Below are 22,738 nucleotides of genomic sequence, written 5' to 3' on the forward strand. Positions count from 1 at the left end.
CTTAATTCTTCTCTCCTTGGGGGTGGTGCCCTCCTAATTATGTCCTCCCCACCCCGAGCATGGCCAGTGCCTGGCTCCCAGAGTCTCCTCAAATGCTTGCTCAGAGAGGGAAACTTCCTTGGCTGCAGTGGGGAATGAGGTGGAGGAGCAAGGCCAGAGGGGTCTAAGGAGGCTGTACCAACTTAACCCACCCAAGAGTGAGATTCGACCAGTTTTTGTCGCCCAAAGTCCAAGGCTCTGGTGGTGAAGAGACAATGGTTTAGATGACCAGCTGCTACCCGAGGCTGGCGTCTGCCCCTTATCTGCCAGCTCCAGGGCACAGGGTGCCAGGGGGGAGGACTCTAGCAGCGAGTGGTAAAGTGAGAAGGAAGCTGAAGGGTGCTTGTGTGGTCAGGCAGAAATGGTCTCTCCCTTCTGATGTGCCTATGCTGGGTTCCCTGCATGGTGGCCAGGGCCAGCCTGGACAGTCTCCTCTCTCCCCCTGGCTTTGGGAGTGTCAGCTGTCTGTGAATCACAGTCCTTAGTCCGTCCCCTCTGAGAGCCACCTCAGACGGGGCGGGAGGAGGGACAGCCTGCCAGCCTGTGATCGAAACACCTCCTCCCAAGGAAGAAAGCTCTGCAGGTCAGAGAGACACACCTATGCTTGTCCTCGCATCCCAGGGGCAAGCCTGGGAGGATGAGGTCAGGTCTCAGGCAGCTGCTGGACCTTTCCCAAATCCTCGGCTAAATTTAATGCTGCTGCTTGATAGTAAATGGTTTCTACATTTTGTTCAAAGGGCCAAGAGTTCTTCAAATAAAAACTGGCTGTGTGCCTTGGCCTCAGTTCCCACAGCTGTGTTTACTCATTTAATTAGCTGGTTAATAAATTAGTCCAAGGTGGTTGGACTAATTTATGTCTTCCTTCACTTAAAAAAAAGGGGGGCAGGGACTTACTTGCTTTTTAAATCTTTTTTATTGTGAAATATAACATATATACAGAAAAGCAATATATTTCAAAGTACATTGTAAAACTGGTTATGGAACAGACTTCAGAGTTTGGTATGGGTTACATTACCACAACTTTAGGGTTTTCCTTCTTGCTGCTGCAAGATATTGGAGACTACAAGAAATATCAATATAACGATTCAGCACTCATACTCGTATGTTCAATCTACCTTCTCTGTATAGGTCCACCTTCTCCTCTGGTCCTTCTCCCAACCTTTGGGTATTTGGTCTATGCCCACTCTTCCCTTTTCATGCTGGAAAGGGCTGTCACTGACTTGGGATAGGGGGATGGAACTAGTTGATGTTCTTGGAGAGGCTGGGCCTTCTGGGTTTCAGGACTCATCTGGCCTAGGAACCATCTGGAGGTTGTAGATTTCTGGAAAGTAATCTTAGTGCATGAAGCTTTTGTAGAATCTGAAATAGAGCCCTGGGCGTTCTTTAAGGTTGACAGGAATGGGTTTGGTTGTGGTTTGGCAAACCTAGATAAATAGCAGTATGTAGCTGAAGCTTGCATAAGAGCAGCCTCCAGAGTAGTCCCTCAACTGTATTTGAACTCTCTCAGCCACCGATACCTTATTTTCCTAACTTTCTTTTCTCCTTTATGGTTGGGAAGGTGTTGTCCATCCCGTGGTGAGTGGCGGTCATCTCCCACATCACCAGGGAGGCTTTCACCCCTGGACGTCAGGTCCCATGTAGGGGGAGGGCAATGGTTTCAGTTACAGACTTTCTTTCTTTAACCTTGACTCTCCTTTTCCTTGAAAAACACAAGTTTTTCAGGGGATAGGGGGAGCATTTATTCTTTTGTGCCTTCCACTTTGGTCGCTAGAATGAAAGAACATGGCTCTGAGAGATTTGCTGGGTCTAGGGCACAGGAGGGAGTGCTGAGCAGGAGGGCCTGGCGTGCGCCCTAACTTGGCAGCCAGTGTGGTGGTGTTGGGCAAGTCGCCACATGCGTGTCTCAGTTCCTGTCTATGAAACGGACCACTCCACAGTGAAGACCCTGTGGTTCTGGGACGTCCTGTGCACACGCTTTGAGTCCCACCTGGGTATCCGGAATTCACTCATTCATTCACCATTCATCCACATTTTGTGGGCCCTTTACAAGGTGCCTGTTTTGGGGCTCCCAGAGCCTTGAGGGGAAGGACAGATGGGGAATGAGGAATGGGGAATGATGCAGCAGGATGGGGCAAGTTGCACCGAACAGGGCTGAAACTAGCCCAGGGGACCGGGAAGGCTTCCTGGAAAGAGATGTTTAGGTTGAGACCTGAAATAGGAGGAATTAGGGTTGGGGTTGCAGGGGGTGGGGGTGGGGGCAGTGAGTGTGAGAAGAGTACCTGTGGAGAGAGACGGTCTGCAAAGGTGAGCCGGAGGCAGGCGGTGGGAGGCCTCGTGGCCACCCCTGGAGCTCAGACTTAAGGCCCTTGGAGGGTTTCTGCTGAGGGAGTGGGGGCGGTGGGCTCGCACTCGGGGGATGGGGGTGGGGGTTGGGGTGGGGTGGGGTGGGGTGGGGGTGCCCTGGACAAGCGGATGGATTTGTGAACCATTGAGCCTCTCGTGGCTTCCCCAAATCAGAAAGGAAGCCCTGCTTCAGGTGGCCGGGGCTAATAAGCGCCTTCTCCCTTTCTGCAGAGTTGGCGAGCGACGTGCTGACCAGCCTGCCGGGGGCCAGCGTGACCCTGAGCTGCCCGGACGCGGACGTGGGGGACAATGGCACCGTGCACTGGGTGCTGCGGAGCGGCGGCGCCGGCTCGGCCCCCGGCCGAAGGGCTGGCCTGGGGGGGAGGCTGCTGCTGAGGTCCGTGCAGCCCGGCGACTCGGGCGACTACTCCTGCTTCCGGGCCGGCCGCCCCGCGGGCCGCGTGCGCCTGCTGGTGGACGGTGAGTGCGGCCTCGGCCCGGGCCTGTTCCCGCCCACTTCTCTGCCGGGTCTCGGGGCTCCCTTGGCCCAGGCGCCCCGGAAGGGCCGGCTGCCAGCCCCGGGGGAGCGTGCTCGGGCATTGCTGCGGGGCTAGGTCGGTGTCCCCTAGGCTGGGGGGTGGCCTGCGGCCTGGAGTTGGCGTCATCTGCCCTCCCCAACAGCTTAGCTCCCCCGGCCTTACCGCACCCTCCTTAGTACCACCCATCAGTTCCACCGGTCAGTACCACCCGTCAGTACCATCCTGTCAGTACCTGTCAGTACCATCCCGGCAGTACCACCCGGCAGTACCATCCCGTCAGTACCACCCATCAGTACCATCCTGTCAGTACTACCCCATCAGTACCATCCCGTCAGTACCACCCATCAGTACCATCCCGTCAGTACCATCCATCAGTACCATCCTGTCAGTACCACCCATCAGTACCATCCCGTCAGTACCATCCCAGCAGTACCACCCGTCAGTACCATCCCGTCAGTACCATCCCGGCAGTACCATCCTGGCAGTACCATCCTGGCAGTACCATCCTGTCAGTACCACCCGGCAGTACCACCTGGCAGTACCATCCGTCAGTACCACCCGTCAGTACCATCCCAGCAGTACCATCCCGGCAGTACCATCCCGGCAGTACCATCCATCAGTACCACCCTGTCAGTACCACCCAGCAGTACCATCCCGGCAGTACCATCCATCAGTACCATCCTGTCAGTACCACCCAGCAGTACCATCCCGGCAGTACCATCCATCAGTACCATCCTGTCAGTACCACCCAGCAGTACCATCCCGGCAGTACCATCCTGGCAGTACCATCCTGTCAGTACCACCCGTCAGTACCATCCCGGCAGTACCATCTGTCAGTACTACCCCATCAGTACCATCCCGGCAGTACCATCCTGGCAGTACCATCCTGTCAGTACCATCCCGGCAGTACCACCCGGCAGTACCACCCGGCAGTACCATCCGTCAGTACTACCCCATCAGTACCATCCCGGCAGTACCGTCCTGTCAGTACCACCCGGCAGTACCATCCATCAGTGTTGTGACCTCAGCGCGGTTGCAGGGAGGAGGCCAGCATGTGGATACTCACATGTACCCACGTGGGGCTGAAACCGAGCTCCCCTTATCACGTCCTCCCTCAAGGCTTTGGAGAGCTGGGCACCCTTTCTCACTTGGTCATTTCCCAGCCCCCCTCCAGGACCCTGTGAGGGAAAGAGGATTATTATAATTATTATCACTAAACTTGATAGAAAAGGAAACTGAAGAGGGGTAGGCACTGATCCGGGCCCCACGGTCAGGTCTGTGCCTCTCCAAGCCTCCTCTTCCCAGCTGTCCTGTTGCCCTTTAGACAGGCCCCCGGGTCGGCCCGGCCTGAAGGGCCCACCCTGGGGGGCCGCGGGATCCGGGGTGGGGGTGGGGGGCCCTGGGGCTCCAAAGGGGGGCTCGGGGAGGGCCTGCCGCCTCCTCACACTGCCGGGCCCCCCGTTTCAGTCCCTCCCGAGGAGCCCCAGCTCTCCTGCTTCCGCAAGAGCCCCCTCAGCAAGGTGCACTGTGAGTGGGGTCCTCGGAACACCCCCTCCTCGAGGACCACGGCACTGCTGTTGGTGAGGAAGTTGTGAGTATCTTGGGCCTGGTCTTGTGCTCCTGTCCCCTCCATCCTGACCGAGTGGTGGGGGCGGGGGCGGGGACCAGGAGGAAGCCAGGTGGTGCCGGCTGATTTTATCATGAGAAAGTAATTCCTTTGGCATGAGAGGGGATTGAGGCTTAGATTTGAGTTCCCACCTTGTGCAGGGAAGTGTTCTAAGAACTTTGCCCTGTTAACTCATTTTAACAGCCCTGGGAAGTGGATGTTATTTTCTCGTTTAAAAGAAAATGAGGTCTAATTAAGCGATCAATTAACATCTCTGAAGTTATCTAGCTGATAAGTAGCTTTGTTGGGAATATCTGGATTTCATTTGGAGCCCAAAGGTTTTGGATGTTGCTTTGAAGATGCAAATGTTCCTGGGAGGGGAAGAGGGTAAAGTCTTATCAGGGTCTTGGAAGCCAGAGTTTATTGGTCTCTTTACATTATAAAGGCAAGTGAGAGGAAGTGGTGCTGCGGTGGGGAGAAGGAGCTGGAGGCCAGGGCAGGAAGCCACGCCTGTCTGGAGGTCCCTGTGCCTAAAGTAGGGTGTGAAAACAGATACACCTTCTCTGCAGGTTTGCCTGTTTCCACCATCCCAGAGCCCCAAGGTCCTTTTGGCTCAGATTTTTGTAATTGAGTTTGAGCTGTCAATCATTGGTATTTAAAAAATAAAAAATCAGGGTAGTAACTTTAATAGAGAAGTTTGGCTTCCACTGTGGCTGGTTCTGACAGTAATATTTATGTTCTGGCCCCTATTCTAGAAATATAATTTGTTCATCTGCAAATTAGACAGCTGCCATTAGGATGGTTAGCTCACACCCCAGGTAGGAAAGTCCCCAAATCCTTACCGCCCAATGCTGGGTTCAGATGTAAACTGTTTGGGCCAGAAAGTCATTCCGGCATAGATACCATGTTCCCCAGCCGGCAGCTGCCCTGACCCACTTCCAGAGAGCTTAGTCAGGAAACACCTCAGCTCAGGTACACTGCGTGTTGAGTGTGGGAGTGGGAGAGAACAGTGTGTTCCAGCCCACACCTTCCCCCTGCCCCAGCCTCAGGCGTTCCCAGCCTCCTCCTCCCTGCCTGCCAAGCTTCTGCGCTGAAGAGCAGCCCTTGAATTCAGGAGGAGAGAGGGTGGCAGCTGTGAGCGCCTCGGGGGTCCCCACCCAGTCCCCTGGAGAGAGATTTTTGGGTGTTCTGCCTTTTTCCTTGGTGTGCCCACATTCACGTTCTCACCTGATTACGCTTGCTTAGTCATTCAACAAGCATTTGGTGAGGTCGGCTTTTGCTATGGACTAGGCACTGCACTGGGGCTGCCAGAGGGGCACCAACTGAGCAGGACTGGGCCCCTGCCCTCAACCAGCTCAGCGGGCCAGCAAGTGGGATGGAAGCCTGGGCGGTGGGGAAGGCCAGGGCGGCTCTAACTCAGCCGGGAGGGTTGCTGGCTCCCCAGAGGAGAGAGATCAGCCGTGCGCTGGATGCTGACCAGGCCCCGGCTTGTTGGAGGTGGGTGACTCATGGTCCCGGGGGCCATACAAGTGACCGCCGAGGCCTCGCGTGCCCAGTGTGTCATGATGTCATGAGAGGGTGAAGCCTCGGGCATCCGGCCAGGTGGTCGCCTCATAAGTGCCCAGTGACCAGCATCCTTTCCCAGGCCTGCTGCCGGAAGTGCCCTGGCCTCCCTGGCCCACCCCTGTAGTACTTTTCTGCTCTGCAATGCCATCTTCCCCTGGGTCTCGTCTGAGGGTGGGTCTTTTTGGTTAGTGCCTTGAGGCCAGAGGGGGGCCTCCTTAAGTCATTTCTGCACCCCCCCCCCAGTGCCAAGGGCACAGGTCCGGTACTGAGGAGGAATGCACCAAAAAGCTGATGCCAGAGTGCTTGGCAGAGCCCACCAGCTCAGTAATATTCAGTACTATTCCATATTAGTATTAATATAATGTTAACATTCTCATTTCAAATGAGAAAATGGAGACCCAGAGAAGTTGAGTAATTGACTCCAAGTCTTGAGCTATGGAGTTTAGGGGTGGGATCCTAGCGCCGCTGTTTAGACTTTACAGTCTGAACCTCTGACCTTTGGGCCTGACCTTCTCTCCCCTCTTGAATAAATGCCGAAACTGATAGAGGAGCTCTGTCCTGGTTTTGTGTCCAACAGTCAGAACGTCCTGGTAGAAGACTTCCAGGAGCCGTGCCAGTATCTGCAGGAGCCCCAGAAGTTCTCCTGCCAGCTGGCCGTTCCAGAGGGAGACAGCTCGTTCTACGTGGTGTCTTTGTGTGTCGCCAACAGCGCTGGCAGCAAGGCCAGCAGAGCCCAGACGTTCGAGAGTTATGAAATCCGTGCGTCAGCTTTTGCAGCCTCCCCACCCACCAGCTGTTTTCTACTCTTTTCATTTAACCCTCCTTATAGACGTCGTAGAGGGGACGGGAGGGGACGGGTGGCAGGGGTTGGTGAGCTGGTGCCTTTTGGGCTCCACCCTCCAGGAGGCCTGGTATGGCAGGAGGGGGCCCTGCCAAGTTGTGTACGGGAAGGGTCTGGGGCCCGAGGTGGGATTCCTCCTAGGTGGTTGCGGGGTCTTCCTGGGTCTCGCCTCTACACCATGGCTGCTGCTGCTGCTGCTGCACAGGAGTCCTGCTTCCCTCCCACAGTGCAGCCCGACCCGCCCGTCAACCTCTCAGTCACCCCCGTGGTGAGGAACCCCCGCTGGCTCAGGGTGACCTGGCAAGACCCCCCCTCCTGGAACTCACATTTCTACAGGCTGCGGTTTGAGATCCGGTACCGGGCCGAAAGGTCAAAGACATTCACAACGTGGATGGTAAGTTCATCCTGTACTTGTGGGCGGGAAGCTGCCCTAAGATCCTCGGGGCTGCTGAGTAGAAAGGGAGCTAGAAAGGAAGGCTGGGTTTGGGGTCCCGCTTTGAAGCTTGCTGCCTGCCTGGCCCCCGAGGAGTCTCAGCCTTACTGAGCCCATCACCACCTCGTTTGTGAAAGCGGAACAATAACGCTGCTGTCCTCACAGGCCTGTTTGAGGAAGGGTGACATGAGGGAATGACCAGCGGAGAGACTGGAAAAGGGGGTATTGATTGGAGGGAGTGCGGTAACAGGACCCCACAGCAACTGTGGACGATGACCGACAGCTTGGGCCTGTGTGGGTGCTGGGCCTCCGGGGAGGTGTGAGTTATGGGACTCTCTGCCCAGCCTGGCCACCTGCTGACCTTGTGAGAGAGGGTGCAGCTTTCGGGCAGCTCCCTGGGGAGCTGCTCACCTGCCCAGGTCACTGTGCCCCCGCCTTCAGGTCAGGGAGCTGCAGCACCGCTGGGCTCACCTGCCTGTGGTCACTGTGCCCCCGCCTTCAGGTCAGGGAGCTGCAGCATCACTGCATCATCCACGACGCCTGGAGTGGCAGGAGGCACGTGGTGCAGCTTCGGGCCCAGGAAGAGTTTGGGCACGGCTTGTGGAGCGAGTGGAGCCAGGAGGTCCTGGGCACTCCCTGGACAGGTACTGTGGTGGGGGTGGAGGGAAGAAGGCATGTTCCAGCTTTGTTACTGTATAAGGTATCTGTTTCTGTGTGCTTGTAACAAGTCACCCCCAAACGAGGGTTTGAAGCATCAACCATGTATAGGCTCAAGCTTCTAAAAATGAACGAGCTAGCCAGTCCTTCTGCTGGTCTAGCCTGACCCACCACTGCACCCCTGGCCGGGCCTGGATGGTCCCAGGAGAGTTCCCGCAACGCCCAGTGGTTGGTGCAGGCTGGTGGCTGGGCCCGTGGTCCCCCACGGCTTCTCCTCTTCCCCAGGCAGCCTGAACGCCGGGGCTGGGGAAGTGAACTCTGTGATTCGAGGGGAAGAACGGCAGAGAACCTGCAGCTGTATTTACTCTACACTGTTTCTGCTGTAATAATTACAGCCTTTGGGGATCATTGAGATGAGCATATTTGTTATAGAAAGGAAACACTTCAGAAAAATACAAAGACACTAATAATTATCACCAGTATTCTTACCACCCGGAGAAAGCCAGTGAGGACTTTGTAGCATACTTTCTTATTTTTTCAGGGACATTCTCCATGATAGCAAAAAAAAAAAAAAATGTCATATTTAGGAACTGCGTAATTAATGTTTTTTTTAAACCCAAGGGAGCATTTTTTTAAACTTTAAACATGTTTGTCAAAGTAGTACATGCCTGTGACAAAGAAACAAAGAAGACAGGCTTATGATTAATAAGCAGCGGTCCCTTGTCCCATTCCTTCCCATTTCCAGTCCTGCTTTCTAGAGGAAGCAGTTTACCTCTTTCTGTCTCTAGTTCTTCTATTGAGGCCCTCCCTAACTCTAAATAACAGGCTTTTTCATTTTTTCCTGATAAAACAAATTGAGACATTATCTGTTGACTTCGTGCTGTAAATGATTGGGATTTAGAAGGCTTAGACCCAATGCGTGAATCTGCCTGAGCACAGCCCAGAGGGCTGGTCACCTGGCCACTGCTTGAATGCTCCCAGCAACGGAGCGCTTACTACCCCGTGCAGCAGCCCAAATTGGTGGCATTGACAGCCTGCCAGGGAGTCCCCGAGAGATCTGATTCAAAGTGAGAGTGGAGCACAGTGTCTGGGGAAGCCTTTTGGGGATAAGAGTGTCATGCGTTGCTCCTTACAGATCCTTTCACTCCCTCTCATACCTTGCTCACCTTCATCAAGAAAAGAAATAGAACCCCATGTGATGTGTAGAGAAGAGGGGACCGTTCTCAGAATTCACACTGGTTGGAGGAGGGGCTAGACGTTGTCATTTCAAAGAGTTTAAGGCAGCCTGGAGCTCAGTGCCTGGGGTGGTGCTGGCAGGCTCATCTCCCTGGCCTGCATCTCTGCAGCTCAAGGCTCGTGGCCACCCTGTTCTGGGGGAGTCCAATTTGTTCCTCTCCTCAGCATCCCCTAAGTGGGAACCTAGACTTGGCAGGTTTCTGAAGATGTCTTTCTCTGTGCACTCGTTAATGTGGTGCCCTGCCTCCCAGCCTCTGCACGTTTTCCCACTCTCTCCTCTGCCTGAAGTGATCTTGTCCTGCACATGGTTAAGGATATAACAAATGTCAGCCTTTAGCACTGTCTCCCTACATCTCCTGGCTAAGCCTATCTCGTGAATCCTGGCTCCATGCCTCTGCCACGCCCAGCATCTGCTGGCCCTCCTGCCCACACTGCCCACTTGGCATGGTCCTCGCTAAGCTCGCTGTCATCCTTGCATACCTACCTGCGTTCCCCATCCTGGTGAAGGGCACCTCCACCCACCTGCTGCCTGAGCCAGGGACCTGAACCTCAGGCCAGTTGTCCGTCTCCCTTGGTCCAGTGTCTTATCACATCTCAGTGGAATTCTCTCAGTACCCCCTCCCAGCTGAGCTCCCGTCTTTGGTGCATGTGCAGCCATGCGTCTCCACACCACCGCTGCGGGCATCTTCCTAAGTCCAGGCCTGGGTCTGTCCTTCTCCACTTTCATCCAGCCAGTCCCCAGTTCCCCATCGCTTTCAGGATGGTGTCCACACTCCTGAGCTCGGTGCAGAGAGGGGGACCTCCCAGGCCGCCCCGGCCAACCTCACCCTCATGCCTGGTCCTCCCTCACCTGCCTTCTCCCCTCCAGCTGGACCAAACCGGGCCCAGCACCTTTGCATGGTGTGTCCCTCTGTCCCCCTGTCTCGTCTTCATCTGGCAAACTGAGCCTTCCCGTAGCGTTCACCTCAGCATCACCTCCTCCCACAACCCCGTGTGCTGAGAGCAGAGGTTCCTGGACTTGGGGGTTCGCAGGTCTGTAAAATTTCAAAAAGAATTTTGGGGACCGGACAAGGTGTTCCAGCTTCTCTTTTTTTGCGAAGGCATAAAATTTTAAAAAAGCAAGGGAAAAATAAAATGATTGCCATTTTCCGCTGCCACTATTTCATAAAAGAAAGGATATTTTGACCCTCCAAAGTGAGGCAGGGCGTAATCTCAGATGAAGGACCTAATACCGCATAGGTGCCCAGGCTGCTGGTCTGCATTTTCTCTTTTGGCCTCAGACCAGTAGGATTTCTTTAGGAGCCGTCCTGGGTTGGTGTTTGGGACCAGCTGGAGGTGATTCCTTTTTCTCCCCAAGAAAACTGTGAGCTCCTCAGTGAGGTTTTTTTGTTTTGCTTTGCTTTTTTTTCTGCATGAATGGAGGAGCGGTGAGTAGCTCTCTGGGTGGCGGTGGAAAGGCTGTGGGAGAAGGCGTGAAGTCGAGAGCATCTGCTCAGAGTGGCAGAAGCCGCTGGCTGCCGAGCCTGCAGACCTCTCTCCCTGGGTATGTTCTGCCTGTGGCTGTCTGGCTCTCTCCTCTCCTTGTTCTCTGGCCTCTCTGCAACCTTCTAGCCTTCTTTTTCTCCTTTTTATTTTCAGGCTGCTGCCATTTTCCCTCTCTGTGTTCTACTTCTCTTCCCCACCACCCCTACAGCTCACATCTCAACTGGCCGTAATAAGCAATTTAAAACTATTTCGTTAGAAAAAATATTTTGTTCTCTGTTCTTCGTTTTGAGAGCCTGGTGAGTTTTTAAGCCAGGCCACGTCCTTTCCTACATGTGATCTCAGTTGGTCTGTCCAGGAGAGAGCTGTTATCCTGCCTTAAAAATGAGCAAAGTCTAGAAAATGTTTGCTGGCCAGACGAGGGTCGCACACTGCAGTGGTCTCTGCTGTCCTTTATACTGGGTTTCTTTATTCCAGAAACCCCAGCAAGGAAACTAACAGTAATGGTTTCTTTAAAAAACAAAATGAAGAACTCATGTATGGTCTTCTATTATTCTCATATATTGTATTGTATTTATTCATTCAGTTTTTCTTAATAAGTATAAAAGTGCATCTATAGTCTTAGAAAACTTCAAAATGTTAACACAGGGAGAACACCCAAGGACATCCACTCTTAATGTTTCTTCTTGTCTTTTTTTCCAAGTGACTTTTTCCCCATAATTGAAATTTTACTCACTATAGTTTTTTAGCAAGTAGCCCAGTAAGGTGCCAGGCTTTTTTTTTTTTTAATTAATTAAATTTTTTAAAAAATATGACAATAAAGAAACACAAACATTCTTAAGATATGATCATTCCATTCTACATATATAATCAGTAATTCTCAATATCATAACATAGTTGCATAATCATCATTTCTTAGAACATTTGCATCAATTCAGAAAAAGAAATAAAAAGACAAAAGAAAAAGAAATAAAATGATAACAGAAAAAAAAGATTATACATACCATACTCCTTAGCCCTCGCTTTCATTTATCACTAGCATTTCAAAGTAAATTTATTTTAACCTTTGCTCCCCCTATTATTTATTTTTATTCCATATGTTCTACTTGTCTATTGACATGGTAGATAAAAGGAGCGTCAGATACAAGGTTTTCACAATCACACAGTCACATTGTGAAAGTTATATCATTATACAATCATCATCAAGAAACATGGCTACTGGAACACAGCTCTACATTTTCAGGCAGTTCCCTCCAGCCTCTCCATTATATCTTGACTAACAAGGTGATATCTATTTAATGCGTAAGAATAATCTCCAGGATAACCTCTCCACTCTGTTTGGAATCTCTGAGCCACTGACACTTTATTTTGTCTCATTTAGTTCTTCCCCCTTTTGGTTGAGAAGGTTTTCTCAATCTCTTGATGCTGGGTCTCAGCTCATTCTAGGATTTCTGTCCCACATTGCCAGGAAGTTCCACACCCCTGGGGGTCATGTCCCACGTAGACAGGGGGAGGGTGGTGAGTTTGCTTGTTGTGTTGGCTGGAGAGAGAGGCCACATCTGAGCAACAAAAGAGGTTCTCTTGGGGGTGACTCTTAGGCCTAATTTTAAGGCTTGACCTATCCTTTGTGGGGTTAAGTTTCATATGAACAAACCCCAAGATTGGGGGCTTAGCCTATTGCTTGTTCCCACTTCTTGTGAGAATATCAAGAATTCTCCACTTGGGGAAGTTGAATTTTCCTCCTTTCTTACCATTTCCCCAAGGGGACTTTGCAAATACTTCTCTACTCACTGTTCAAATCACTCTATGCCTGGCTTTATTAAGAGAAAGAAAAGTTCATTCTTGGAGCCAGACAATTATTTTAAATCTCTGTTTTGCCACTTCTTAGAGAAATTTCAGGCAAGTTACTTAACTTCCCTGTGCCTCAGTTTCCCCATTTGTAAAGTGGGGTTACTAATGGGACCTATCTCAGAGCGATGAGAGGATTGAGTTAATTCATGTGAAGAGGTTAGAGTGGTGCCTGGCATACAGTAAGCGCTCAATAAATGTTGGGAATTGTTGCCATCGTTGTTTTGTTTGCTGCCACTGGCACCGCTGCTGAGTGTTCTCAGTACATGGGGCTCAGCGGATGTTAGTTCCTTCCTTTTTCACCAACGTGCCAGCTGGATTGGGACGTTAGGAGATGGCACTGGAGGGGAAAGAGCTTTTGCCTAAACAGGAAATAATGAAGAATTGTGTATACTTCCTCATTCCCGTATATTTGCTTATATTGCCTCCGTCGTGGGCGCCCATTAGTTCCATAGCATTTCTCGCCTCTACAGTCTTTGTAAACAGGGATAATTCTACCTGCCTCTCAAGATGCTGGGAGTGAAATGATCCGATCGTACAGGAAAGGAAGCCACTGGCACGGGTGCAAAGCTTCCACAAAGGTCGGGGCTAGTAATATTAGTAATATTTTATGAGTATGCTTTCAGTAGTGTTACTATAAATTGCTTCGCCCTGAGCCCCAGTGTCCTTATCTGTAAAATGGAAACAATTATTAATAACAATGATACAAAAGTCACTCTATCTGCCATCTCACAGGGGATGAAATGGTCTGAGTCAGGGAACTTTTTTTTTGGCATGGGCAGGCACCGGGAATCGAGCCCAGGTTTACAGCACGGCAGGCGAAAACTCTGCTGAGCCATCTTGGCCCACCCCAATTTTCTTTTTTTTAAACTGTCAGGGAACTTTTAAAAGAATCTTGTTATTTAAGACTTAATTTTATCTTGCATGAGAAAAATCTCATCTGTTTTTGGTAACATTTCTGGGTTATTAAAGATAATACCAAAATAAAATTCCCACTTCACCCCCAGAAATCTGAGGTACCAGAGATCAAAGGTCCTTCTGGAGACCACGCTGCATCCTGAGGGGGTGGGGGAGGGCGTGAGTCACAGTTTCACTTTCTTCCTGAGGTGTCTGTCTGGCTTTGGGGGGCCTTTTAAACATCTTGCTGGTTGGGCTCCATCCCCGGGTTTCTGAGGCTGCAGGTCTAGGGCGGGGCCCGAGAGGCTCCCAGGCGATGCTGAGCATGAGCTGGGTTTGAGGTCAGCCATATTTTAAATTCTTCAGTGCTGGTTTTAGCTTTCAGGCTAGCACCCCCCAGGTTCTCGGTGCATCCTGCAGCCATCCCCCGAGTCCAGTTCTCTTGTCAGGGGGGACTGGGTGGAAACTGGGAGAAACTGGATCCCTCCCGTGGATTCTACGGTTCAGTCGTGGGCTTTGTCAGGCATGCTGTGTGACTTTGGACAAGTTGCTTGCCCTCTCTGGGCTTCTGTTTCATCTCTATATGATGAGGGGGTAGGACATGCTCTTGAGCCTCCCCTGGTGCTATCAGTACATGATCTTCTCCATTCTGCGGATGACACGCTCCATCTGGAAATTCTAGTGCATGACCTCCCATCCTGAGGATGGCACACTCCACCTGGAGATTTTCACCTGAGCAGCAGCAAATCCACCCTCTCTTCCACCCTCTTGCTAGTCTTTCCTTATCTACTCCCGACTGAGGGGCGTTCGTTGTTTTTGCGTAAACCCTTTCTGTGGTATTTTAAACTTCTTGATGGCAAAATGATGAACTGAAAACAAATATTTTGAAACCTCCCACATTCCACCCACTGCCTGTCATGGTTCAGTTCCCTCCCTCGGGTCCGGGTTTGCCGCTGAGCGCTGGCCTCTGGTCAGCATTCTCACTTTGATACTTGGCCTTCTCGTGCCGTGGGGGTTTCTGCAGAAAAGCTGTTCCCACGAGGGGGAGCGGCCTCGTGGGAGTCTCTGGCCCACACCCCTCTGCAAGCTGGTCCTAAATCCACCCAGGTGGATGAGAATTTTTAATTTACATTAATGTTTTTTATTGCAAAAAGGTGCATAGAAGGAAATTACAATGTTCATTTTAACAGTTCTATCTGGTGGTGCATTTCCTGCCATTTTTTCCTTCCTGATGTGAGTATATATTATGACAATGCAATATACAATAAACAGGACAAAATTTTTTAAAGAAACCTAGGCCCAAAGTATATGGACTTTCTCTTGTCTTGAACTTTTCATTTAACACTGTCATGTCATCAACATTTTTCTGAAATATTTTTCAAGGCTGTAGTATGACATGACTATCATAATTTATGTAGTTGGTCTCTTATGGTTGGCTGTTTGGTTATTTCCAGCACTGTGCTGTTCTAAATGACTTTGTAATGAGCTTGACTCTGCTTCTGGAGCCTGTGGTGCAGGTGGGTCATCAGTAACGAGCCTTTCTTCTCCACGCAGAGCCCGAGAGCCCGAGGGCTGAGCCGCCGGTGCCCGCCTCCGCCCAGGTGAGCGTCGAAGCGCCAGGCAGCAGCGCGCTTAGGAGCCTGGGCAGATGCTCAGATCTCGGCTCTGCCAGTGACTAGAAACGGAGCTGGGAACAAGTTTCCTGCCCTTGTCAAGCCTCTGCCAAATTGGTGATAACAGTTCTCATGTCCCAGGGCTGCTGTGGCCGCGCCAAAGCGGGCAGCGGCGTTGGCCTGGTGGGCGGGATGCTCTGCTTCTAGTGGTGCTGTTTGGTCACTGAGTGTTTGGGACGTCACTAGGGCTTAGCTCGGACGTGGGTTCGGTTCATCCGAGCCCTCTTCCCCATGGACTCCTGTGTCATCATCTGCCGGAGAGGGGGTTGCTTCTGAAGCAACTTAACAAACATCTGGAATAATCCAGCTTCCCCCCTCCTACATCTCCTCCCGTGGTCCTTAACTCCCCGAGTGCTGAGTTAAGAGGCTCCGCCAGTCCTGGAGCTGGGCAGCATGGGGAAGGAGCCCAGAGCTCCTCAGCCTCGTCTGTGTTCGAGGCAGGACTGTCCCTCCCACCGGGAGCAGCTCCAGAGTGAAGGCCACGCCTCCAGGGCCCAGGAGATGCCATCACAGCAGGTAGCAGGAGTGACCCTGACCGAACCGCTGCCCGGCAGCCCCCCTATGCCTTGCTTGTGTGTTTTCTCATTTAGTCCTTAAGTTAGTCAGCCTGGGAGGAACTAGAACCCCCATTTTAGGAGGGAGGAAATCCGAGGCTCAGATGGGTTAAGAAGTTTGTCCAAGGTCACATCCCTAGTAGGAGATGGAGCCAGGATTCCAGTCCCTGCTTTGCCCAGTAAGTGGTGATGCCGTCACCTGGGCAGCCGATGTCTGAGGACAGTTGCTGCCTCTGTGTCTCCTCTGTGGAGGGTGCTGGGTCTTAAGCTCTTAGTGGGAAGGAAGGTGGAAAGAAATCCCCAGCTTGAGTGGCAAGGTGGATATACACATAACACAAATAATAGAAAGTTGAGGGTGACAAAGGCCAGATGTGGGGAGGCTCATGGGCAGAGGAAGGAAGTTCTTGGGTGGGTCAGGCTGAGCTTTGAGGAGGCGTCTGGGCTGGGTCCTGAGTGATGGCAGAATCTGCAGAATTGGGCTCACAGCGAGAATGTCTCTTTTAGGCACCTACTACTGATGAAGAGGATGGTCATATTCTCTCAAGAGATTCTGCAAATGCAACGAGCCTCCCAGGTAAGGACTGGGGATTTTTGCACATTCTTACGATCTGAAGGTATAAAAGATTTGTCTCTGCAGCAAGTCCTTTCTTATTTAGAAATGTTGGCAGAGAGCCAGTCTGACGTAACAAAAAGGCAGAAACATTCTTTTATTACTCTATGTGTTCGAGTTTGATATTGTTAACCAAGCCATAGTGAGGGGACAGATCAGTGAAATATTTCACAATTGGCTCAAAATAAAAACGAATGTGCTATAAACTATCACAGTCTGAAACTGAATATTTGTTGGGGGCAATCTTGATTTCGAGGCTTGTGATTTGTACTCAGAATCTCCTATACCCGCAAGAAGGAAAACCAACGTTTGAATCACAGGCCCTCCGTTTGTGTTATCGTATGCGTGGGATTCATCAATGCAGACCTCCAAGGTTCAGTTACTGAGCAGCTCCATCTGATGGCTCTTGGGCTTTCTGCAGAAGTCCTCAGGCTCACAGGCTTTTACCTGGGCAGATTATGACCTGTGCCTGATGCCACCTGGCCGTGCTGTGCCATCCCAGTGCAAAGCCCTCCTGTAATGCCGTGCACCTGCTGAACACACCTGGGGTTAAACTCTGCACAGCTGGAGACTCGGAAGGCATTAAACACATCCGTCCTTTCGAGGAGTCCCTAGTCCACTCTGCCAAGGAGTAAACTAGCAACTGTAATAAAGAGTGGAGTGTGAGATGGGCCAAGAGGGAGGCCTCGATAAAGTGAAGTTGGAATTGAGAGATTGGAGGGAACATATCCAACTGGGAATCACACAAGGTTCAAGGAGGAGGTGCCATCTGAAATAGATTTTGAATGATGTGGGTAGGGTGGCAGGAGCTCAGGCCATTCAAAGGCTCCTGGGACCCTCGAGTCTTCTCCACGCATCCTCACTACCAGTCTCATCCAGGCCCACGTCTTAAAGACCATCTGTGGGCTAATGATGCCCAAACTTATATCTCCATTCCTCACCCTTCCCCTGAGAGTCAGACGCATGCATCCAACTGCCTAGTTGTCATCACCCACTTGTATGCCTGGTGGAAATCTCAAACTTGACATGTCTAAAGCAGAGCACTTGATGCCTTCTCACCTCTCCAACCTAAGTGTGTGCTTCTGCATCTTTCCCATCTTAGTAACTGAGCCCAAGTTCTCTGGGTTGCTCAGGCCCAGGATCAGACAAGATTCCTCTCCTGCCCCTCTCCCCATTCCAGTCCCTCAGCAGACCCTGTCAGTTGTTCTCTGAGCATGTCTGGAAGCCACCCACACTCTGATTGAGCCACTGCTGTCTCTTGTCCTGCAGGACTTCTCCAGGAGCCACCAGCTGGGCTGTTGGTCTCCAGTTTTACTCTCCAATGGACTGTTTTCCAACCAGCAGCCAGAGTGACTCGTAAAATACAAATCCAGGGCAGGCCACGGTGGCTTAGCAGGCAGAGTTCTCGCCTGCCATGTCAGAGACCCGGGTTCAATTCCCAGTGCCTGCCCATGCAAAATAAAACAAAAAGCACAAATCCAGGCTCTTCCTTGCTTAACTCCCTCTCCTTTAGAATAAAAGCTGAAGTCCTAACAAAGTCCCGAGTCAATGGGATTAGGCCCCCCAATCTTTTGACCTCATCTCCTCCTCACTCTGCTCCAGCCACACAGCCTTCTTTGCTCTTCTACCTCAGGACCTTTGCACTTGCTGCTTGCTCCACCTGGACCCTGTTACCCCGACTTCCGCTTGTCCAGTTCCTTCATGCCATCTGGGTCAGTGCTCACGTGCCCTCTTCACAGGGACCTCCCAGCTGACAGAGCCTCCCCACCATCACATCACTCTCTTCCTTCCTGTGTTCAATTTGCATCATTACAGTTGCCCCTATGGGATATCATCTTAAGTATTTATTTGTTTGCTTCTCTGTCTCTCTTGATTAGAATATAAGTTCCAGGAGGACAGGCACTTTCTCTGTCATGCTTTCTCTGTATCTCTGAGGTTTAGCACAAAGCCTGGCACAGGATAAGCACCCAATATTTGTTTAAATAACAAATACCAGGAAGGAACAAATATTTTTTTAAAATGATGAAATGTGAGTACATGGGCTGGCTGAACATACTGCTTCCATTACATGGCTGACTCTGCCCAGAGAGGTGGGGCATGGAACTGTCCTTGCAGCGGATGCCAGGTCATCCATCTGGGCTCATCACAAAGCCTGGCAGCAGCGTCTTCATCTCAGTGGATATCATTTGGAGGAGAAGAACCTAAACGCTGAGTCCATACAACTGCTATTGTCTGCCTTCCCAGCAGAACAAGAGAATGATGGGCCACTTTAGGGGCTCTCTTTGGCAGCAATAGGGAAGCCCTTTCTGTGTGGGTACATGGCTGCTTGTGAAGCTAGTTTGTTCTTTCATTCATTTGACAAAATATTTTGGAGAGCCTGCTTTGTGCTAGGTGCTGTGGCAGCAGCTGGGAGTACAAGAATGAAAAAAAACAAAAACAAAAACAAAAAACGTGGCTCCCTCTTTCAGGGAGTTCAGCCAGGAGAGGTGACTACTCAGCTTCTGGGGGGAGGATCATCTCAGAGGAAGTGACGTCACTTCACCTGAGACCCGAAAGCCCAGTAGGGACTGAACAGCAGTGTAGCAAGGGATGGGCAGAGCATTCCAAGTAGAAGGAATGTACAAGGAGAACCCTGGAGGAAAGAGAACATGGCGTATTGGAGGCCAGAATGAAGTTCACATGGCTGGAGCTGGAGTACCAAGCAGGGAGTCAGCCATAGATGACATCCTAATGAAGCAAACCACTTCCAAATCCTTGGGGATCTAATTTAAAGCTAGTGTGCCTCCTTTACGTTGTCCTCAATGGAGCTGCCGTCACTGAAGTCCCCAAAGCCTCCTGCATCTTACACCCACCCCGTGGCTTGTGGGGCAGCCTGAACACCACCAGAAAAGCTGTTTAGAAAGTGAGTGGGAGTCTGTGGCTGGCCACAAGGCCTCGGAAGCTCTGAGCTTGGTGTGTGCGTCTTGTCATTGGCAGAATCCGTTGGACTTTGCTGGGAGTGGTTCTTCTAGGGTTGGCTTTGGCCAGAAAATTGGCAATTTATTGAGTGGCCTGTTGGTTAGCAGAGCTGCTTCCCTCTCTGGGAGCGAGGTTCCTTTGAGACATATGAAAGCACCAGCTAAAGGTTTTTCTTTTTTTCCCCCTCCTCTTCCTTCTTCTCCTCTTTTTTTTTTTTTTAAACTATAGTGCAAGATTCTTCTCCAGCATCGCTGCCCACGTTCCTGGTGGCTGGAGGAAGCCTGGCCTTCGGATCACTCCTCTGCATCGGTGTCATCTTGAGGTGAGACGGCTCCTGGGGAATGGCTCTGTGGGAGTCTCATGTTTCCGACCTGGCTTTATTTTTTGCTTTTTCAGTCATCAGATATATACACAGCTTCTGTTCTTCCATCTACTCTTTCAGCAAAAACACACAACACACACCACAAATCCACAGCACCTGTAACATGCTAAGCCCTGCTTTAGGGGCTTCAGGAGACTGGGGTGGGCAGGACAGACGCAGCCCCATCAGGGCCTACCAAGGAAGACACACTGAGAGGTCATGGGGGGGTGTGTGAGAGCTACGGAAACGAGAGCCCACGCCAAGGACCGCTGACCGGGCAGCAGGGAGTATAGGAATGGGTCTGATGAAGAGGGGGACAAAGAGGGTTCCAGAAGGGAAGTCCAGTATGTCGTACAGTTTAGAGTCTGTGTGTGTGTGCGTGTGTGGCATGAGCACATGGGGCAGAGAGAGAAGTAGAGAGACTGGGCTGGAGCCAGGTCATGAAAAACCTTAAAGAGAAGTGGAAGGATTTTAGACCTATTTTTGAGGATTGTGGGCATCTGCTGGGGGGTTCTAGGAAGAACTTGATCAGGTTTGCAGCTTTAAAGGTCACTGTGTATGCAGTTTGGAGAGTGGGTGGCAGTAAAATGGTCCCTGGTGGCGCAGCGTCCAGGCGAGAGAGAATGATAACCTGAGTTGGGATGAGTTGGAGAACCATGGATGGGTTCACCCTATCTTTAGATTTGATGACGGGTTAGATGGGGGGATGAGGGAGAGAAGAGTCAAGCACGGCCCTCGGGTGCTGGCTCCGGCCACGGCAGAGGGTGGTGTCACCCACTCGGGCTGGAAGCGCTGGAGGGAAAACACGTCTTGTGGAGCGGGGTGAGAGATGAGGTTCCACGTTGGTGCTCACTGAGTCTGAGCCTCCTGTGGGTGCCCCGAGTAGACACGTTTGCCGGGTGATTCAGGTGCTCGTCAGTGTGTCGATGTAACGGGGGCCCTGGGGGGTAGACGTGGGTGCGGGGAAGAGACCGGCCAGGGGTCCTGTGGGATTCCAGCACCGGGAAGTCGTGTGGGAGGGGAGAGGCCAGCGAGGGAAGAGGAGAATCAGGAGAACCTGAGGGCCGCGCATGTGAGACCTGGAGAAGCCTTGGGTCCGGGGCTGTGGTAGGCGACCTTTCCTCAACGGGCCTCACGCGCAGAGGGGGACGCGCCAGGGCGGAGGGGTGCGCGCAGGTAAATCCGAGGCGCCTGGCCAGACCCCCTTGAGAATCTTCCATGTCTCAGGACAGACAGACATAAGGGGTCATTTTTAAATTCTGGGTCCTAGTGCTGTCCTCCCACAGTGAGGAAGCAGGCGGAGGCGGCCCTCGCACTCTCGCAGTGCATTTCTTCCCAATCTCCCTTTCTCCATTTTGTTGCTGGGTTTGTCATTCATTCCTAAGTTTCCTGAAAAACCAATTGACAGTGCCCACCAGTGAATGGTTAATAAGGAAAAGTTACCGGTCTTCATTATTTTACTGCTGGCACTTGCAATTCTGCGTCTGCTGAAGCCCTGAAACAGGTCAGGTGAGGCCCTTTGAGGAAGGATTGCGGTGGTCGTAGCAAGTAGGAGAGAACTGCACCCCGTCTGTCCTTTTTCTTACCTTGTGTGGAATTTTCAAGAGACTGTAGCTGGTGTTTGTGGGAGCTGGTCTTGCAGGGTGTCTGGGCGGAGGGGAAGCCCTGACAGTGAGCCTTCCACACTCGAGCTCACTGTCGTCCCACCGACCCTGAGCTAGCGCCACTGCCAAGGGCAGTCTGGGCTGGCGGGGTGACAAGATGATGACCCAAACTGGATTCAGGGCTGTTCTCAGTTTGATTTTTTAATGAAATAGTGAATAAGCTGTCCAGAGAGTTGCAGGAGATAAGGATCTTAATGCGTGCAGGTCGCTCTCTGGAGGAGCTGAGGATTCACTGCCTTTTATGCCTTTGGGTCAGAGAGGAGCCACATTTGCTTTCAAAGATCGACCCATGGCCTTCTAAGGATTCCTTGCCTCACCACGGGCACGCACTTCTGTGTTCTATTTCTATTTCCGCATCATTAGGGCATTAACAAGACCTGCTCATAACCTACCACGGGCCCTATAGGGTAGATATCAGAGTAGATATCATGATTTCCATTTTACAAATGAGGAAACGAAAGCTGAAAGAGGCGGCATGATCGCAGCTAGTAATGGTCGAGGCAAGATTCAAACCCAAAGCTCATATTCTTTGGGCAAGACCTTAGGGTTCATCTAGTTAAAGTCTTTTAATTTCATAAGTGAAGAAACAGCCCCCAGAGGTAAAAATGACTTGCCCAAGGACACAAAGCTCGTTAAGCAGAGTCAGGACTAGAACACATGTCCTGAGACTGTTGGCTCAGAGGCGGGCCCAGGTCCCCTTATTCAGTTGGCGCTCTAAGGCCACCATTGGCCCTCACTTAACAGGCTACCATTTTGGTGCACTGTTAACCACGATGGAGAAGCTTTAATTGGAGCTGGCTGTGGGGCCCACCACAGACCTCCTTGGCTAATCTGCTGCTGGCTGGTTGCTAAACAACCAGAGCCCCTGGAGACACCGAGAATGTATCAGTAGTTTTTCTCCTAGTCTGGTGAATTTCCATTTTCTTCTGTATCAGGTATTATTAGGCAAATCTATTTGGAAAGAGGCCAGTTATTTCAAGTGATGAAAAATCCCATCCATTCCTGAAGTCCCTCATTTCCAGACAACAGTATAAACTAAGATACACTGTCGGGGCTGGGAGTGCTGGGAGGGCAGAACTGTGCGGACTGTTGGCTCAGTTGCGTTTATGACGGGCGCAGTGGCACCAACGGGTGACCTGCATCTTGCCAGCCTGTGGCGCCATATTTTTTGCTTTTGATACATTTATTTTGCATCTGAAGCAAAGTGTAGTGCTTTCCTAGATATTTTCCCAACAATATCAATGATAATTAAAAAAAATTTAAATATGCCATTGAGAAAGATTTGCTATCTTTCCAAGTGGAATGTAAGTCACAGGGGCCACTTCTCCCCACCCTTCTCCCTTTTGTCCGCCAAGTCTCTTATTTTGTGCTGCTAGTCATGGGAAAATAGGGCTCTCATAGCAGAGAACTGCTTGTCTGCATATTTATCTA

At 51.3% G+C, this 22,738-nt stretch overlaps 1 protein-coding gene across 2 annotated transcripts in view; it reads left to right on the forward strand.

Moving 5' to 3' along the window:
• The window catches only part of IL6R (interleukin 6 receptor), a 57,019-nt gene that overhangs the window by 28,153 nt on the left and 6,128 nt on the right, over nt 1-22,738 (forward strand). Inside the window, exons 2-9 of one of the 2 annotated variants that reach the window (XM_077156303.1) lie at nt 2,614-2,862; nt 4,389-4,512; nt 6,671-6,852; nt 7,162-7,328; nt 7,870-8,011; nt 15,042-15,088; nt 16,219-16,288; nt 19,511-19,604. In XM_077156303.1, coding sequence (XP_077012418.1) covers nt 2,614-2,862; nt 4,389-4,512; nt 6,671-6,852; nt 7,162-7,328; nt 7,870-8,011; nt 15,042-15,088; nt 16,219-16,288; nt 19,511-19,604 — 1,075 coding nt within the window. Of the gene's footprint in view, nt 1-2,613; nt 2,863-4,388; nt 4,513-6,670; nt 7,329-7,869; nt 8,012-15,041; nt 15,089-16,218; nt 16,289-19,510; nt 19,605-22,738 lie in introns of both variants that reach the window. The other variant, XM_077156302.1, reaches the window with a different exon arrangement.

The sequence above is a fragment of the Tamandua tetradactyla genome, chromosome 4, assembly GCF_023851605.1.
Source record: "Tamandua tetradactyla isolate mTamTet1 chromosome 4, mTamTet1.pri, whole genome shotgun sequence".
NCBI classification, from domain to species: Eukaryota; Metazoa; Chordata; class Mammalia; order Pilosa; family Myrmecophagidae; genus Tamandua; species Tamandua tetradactyla.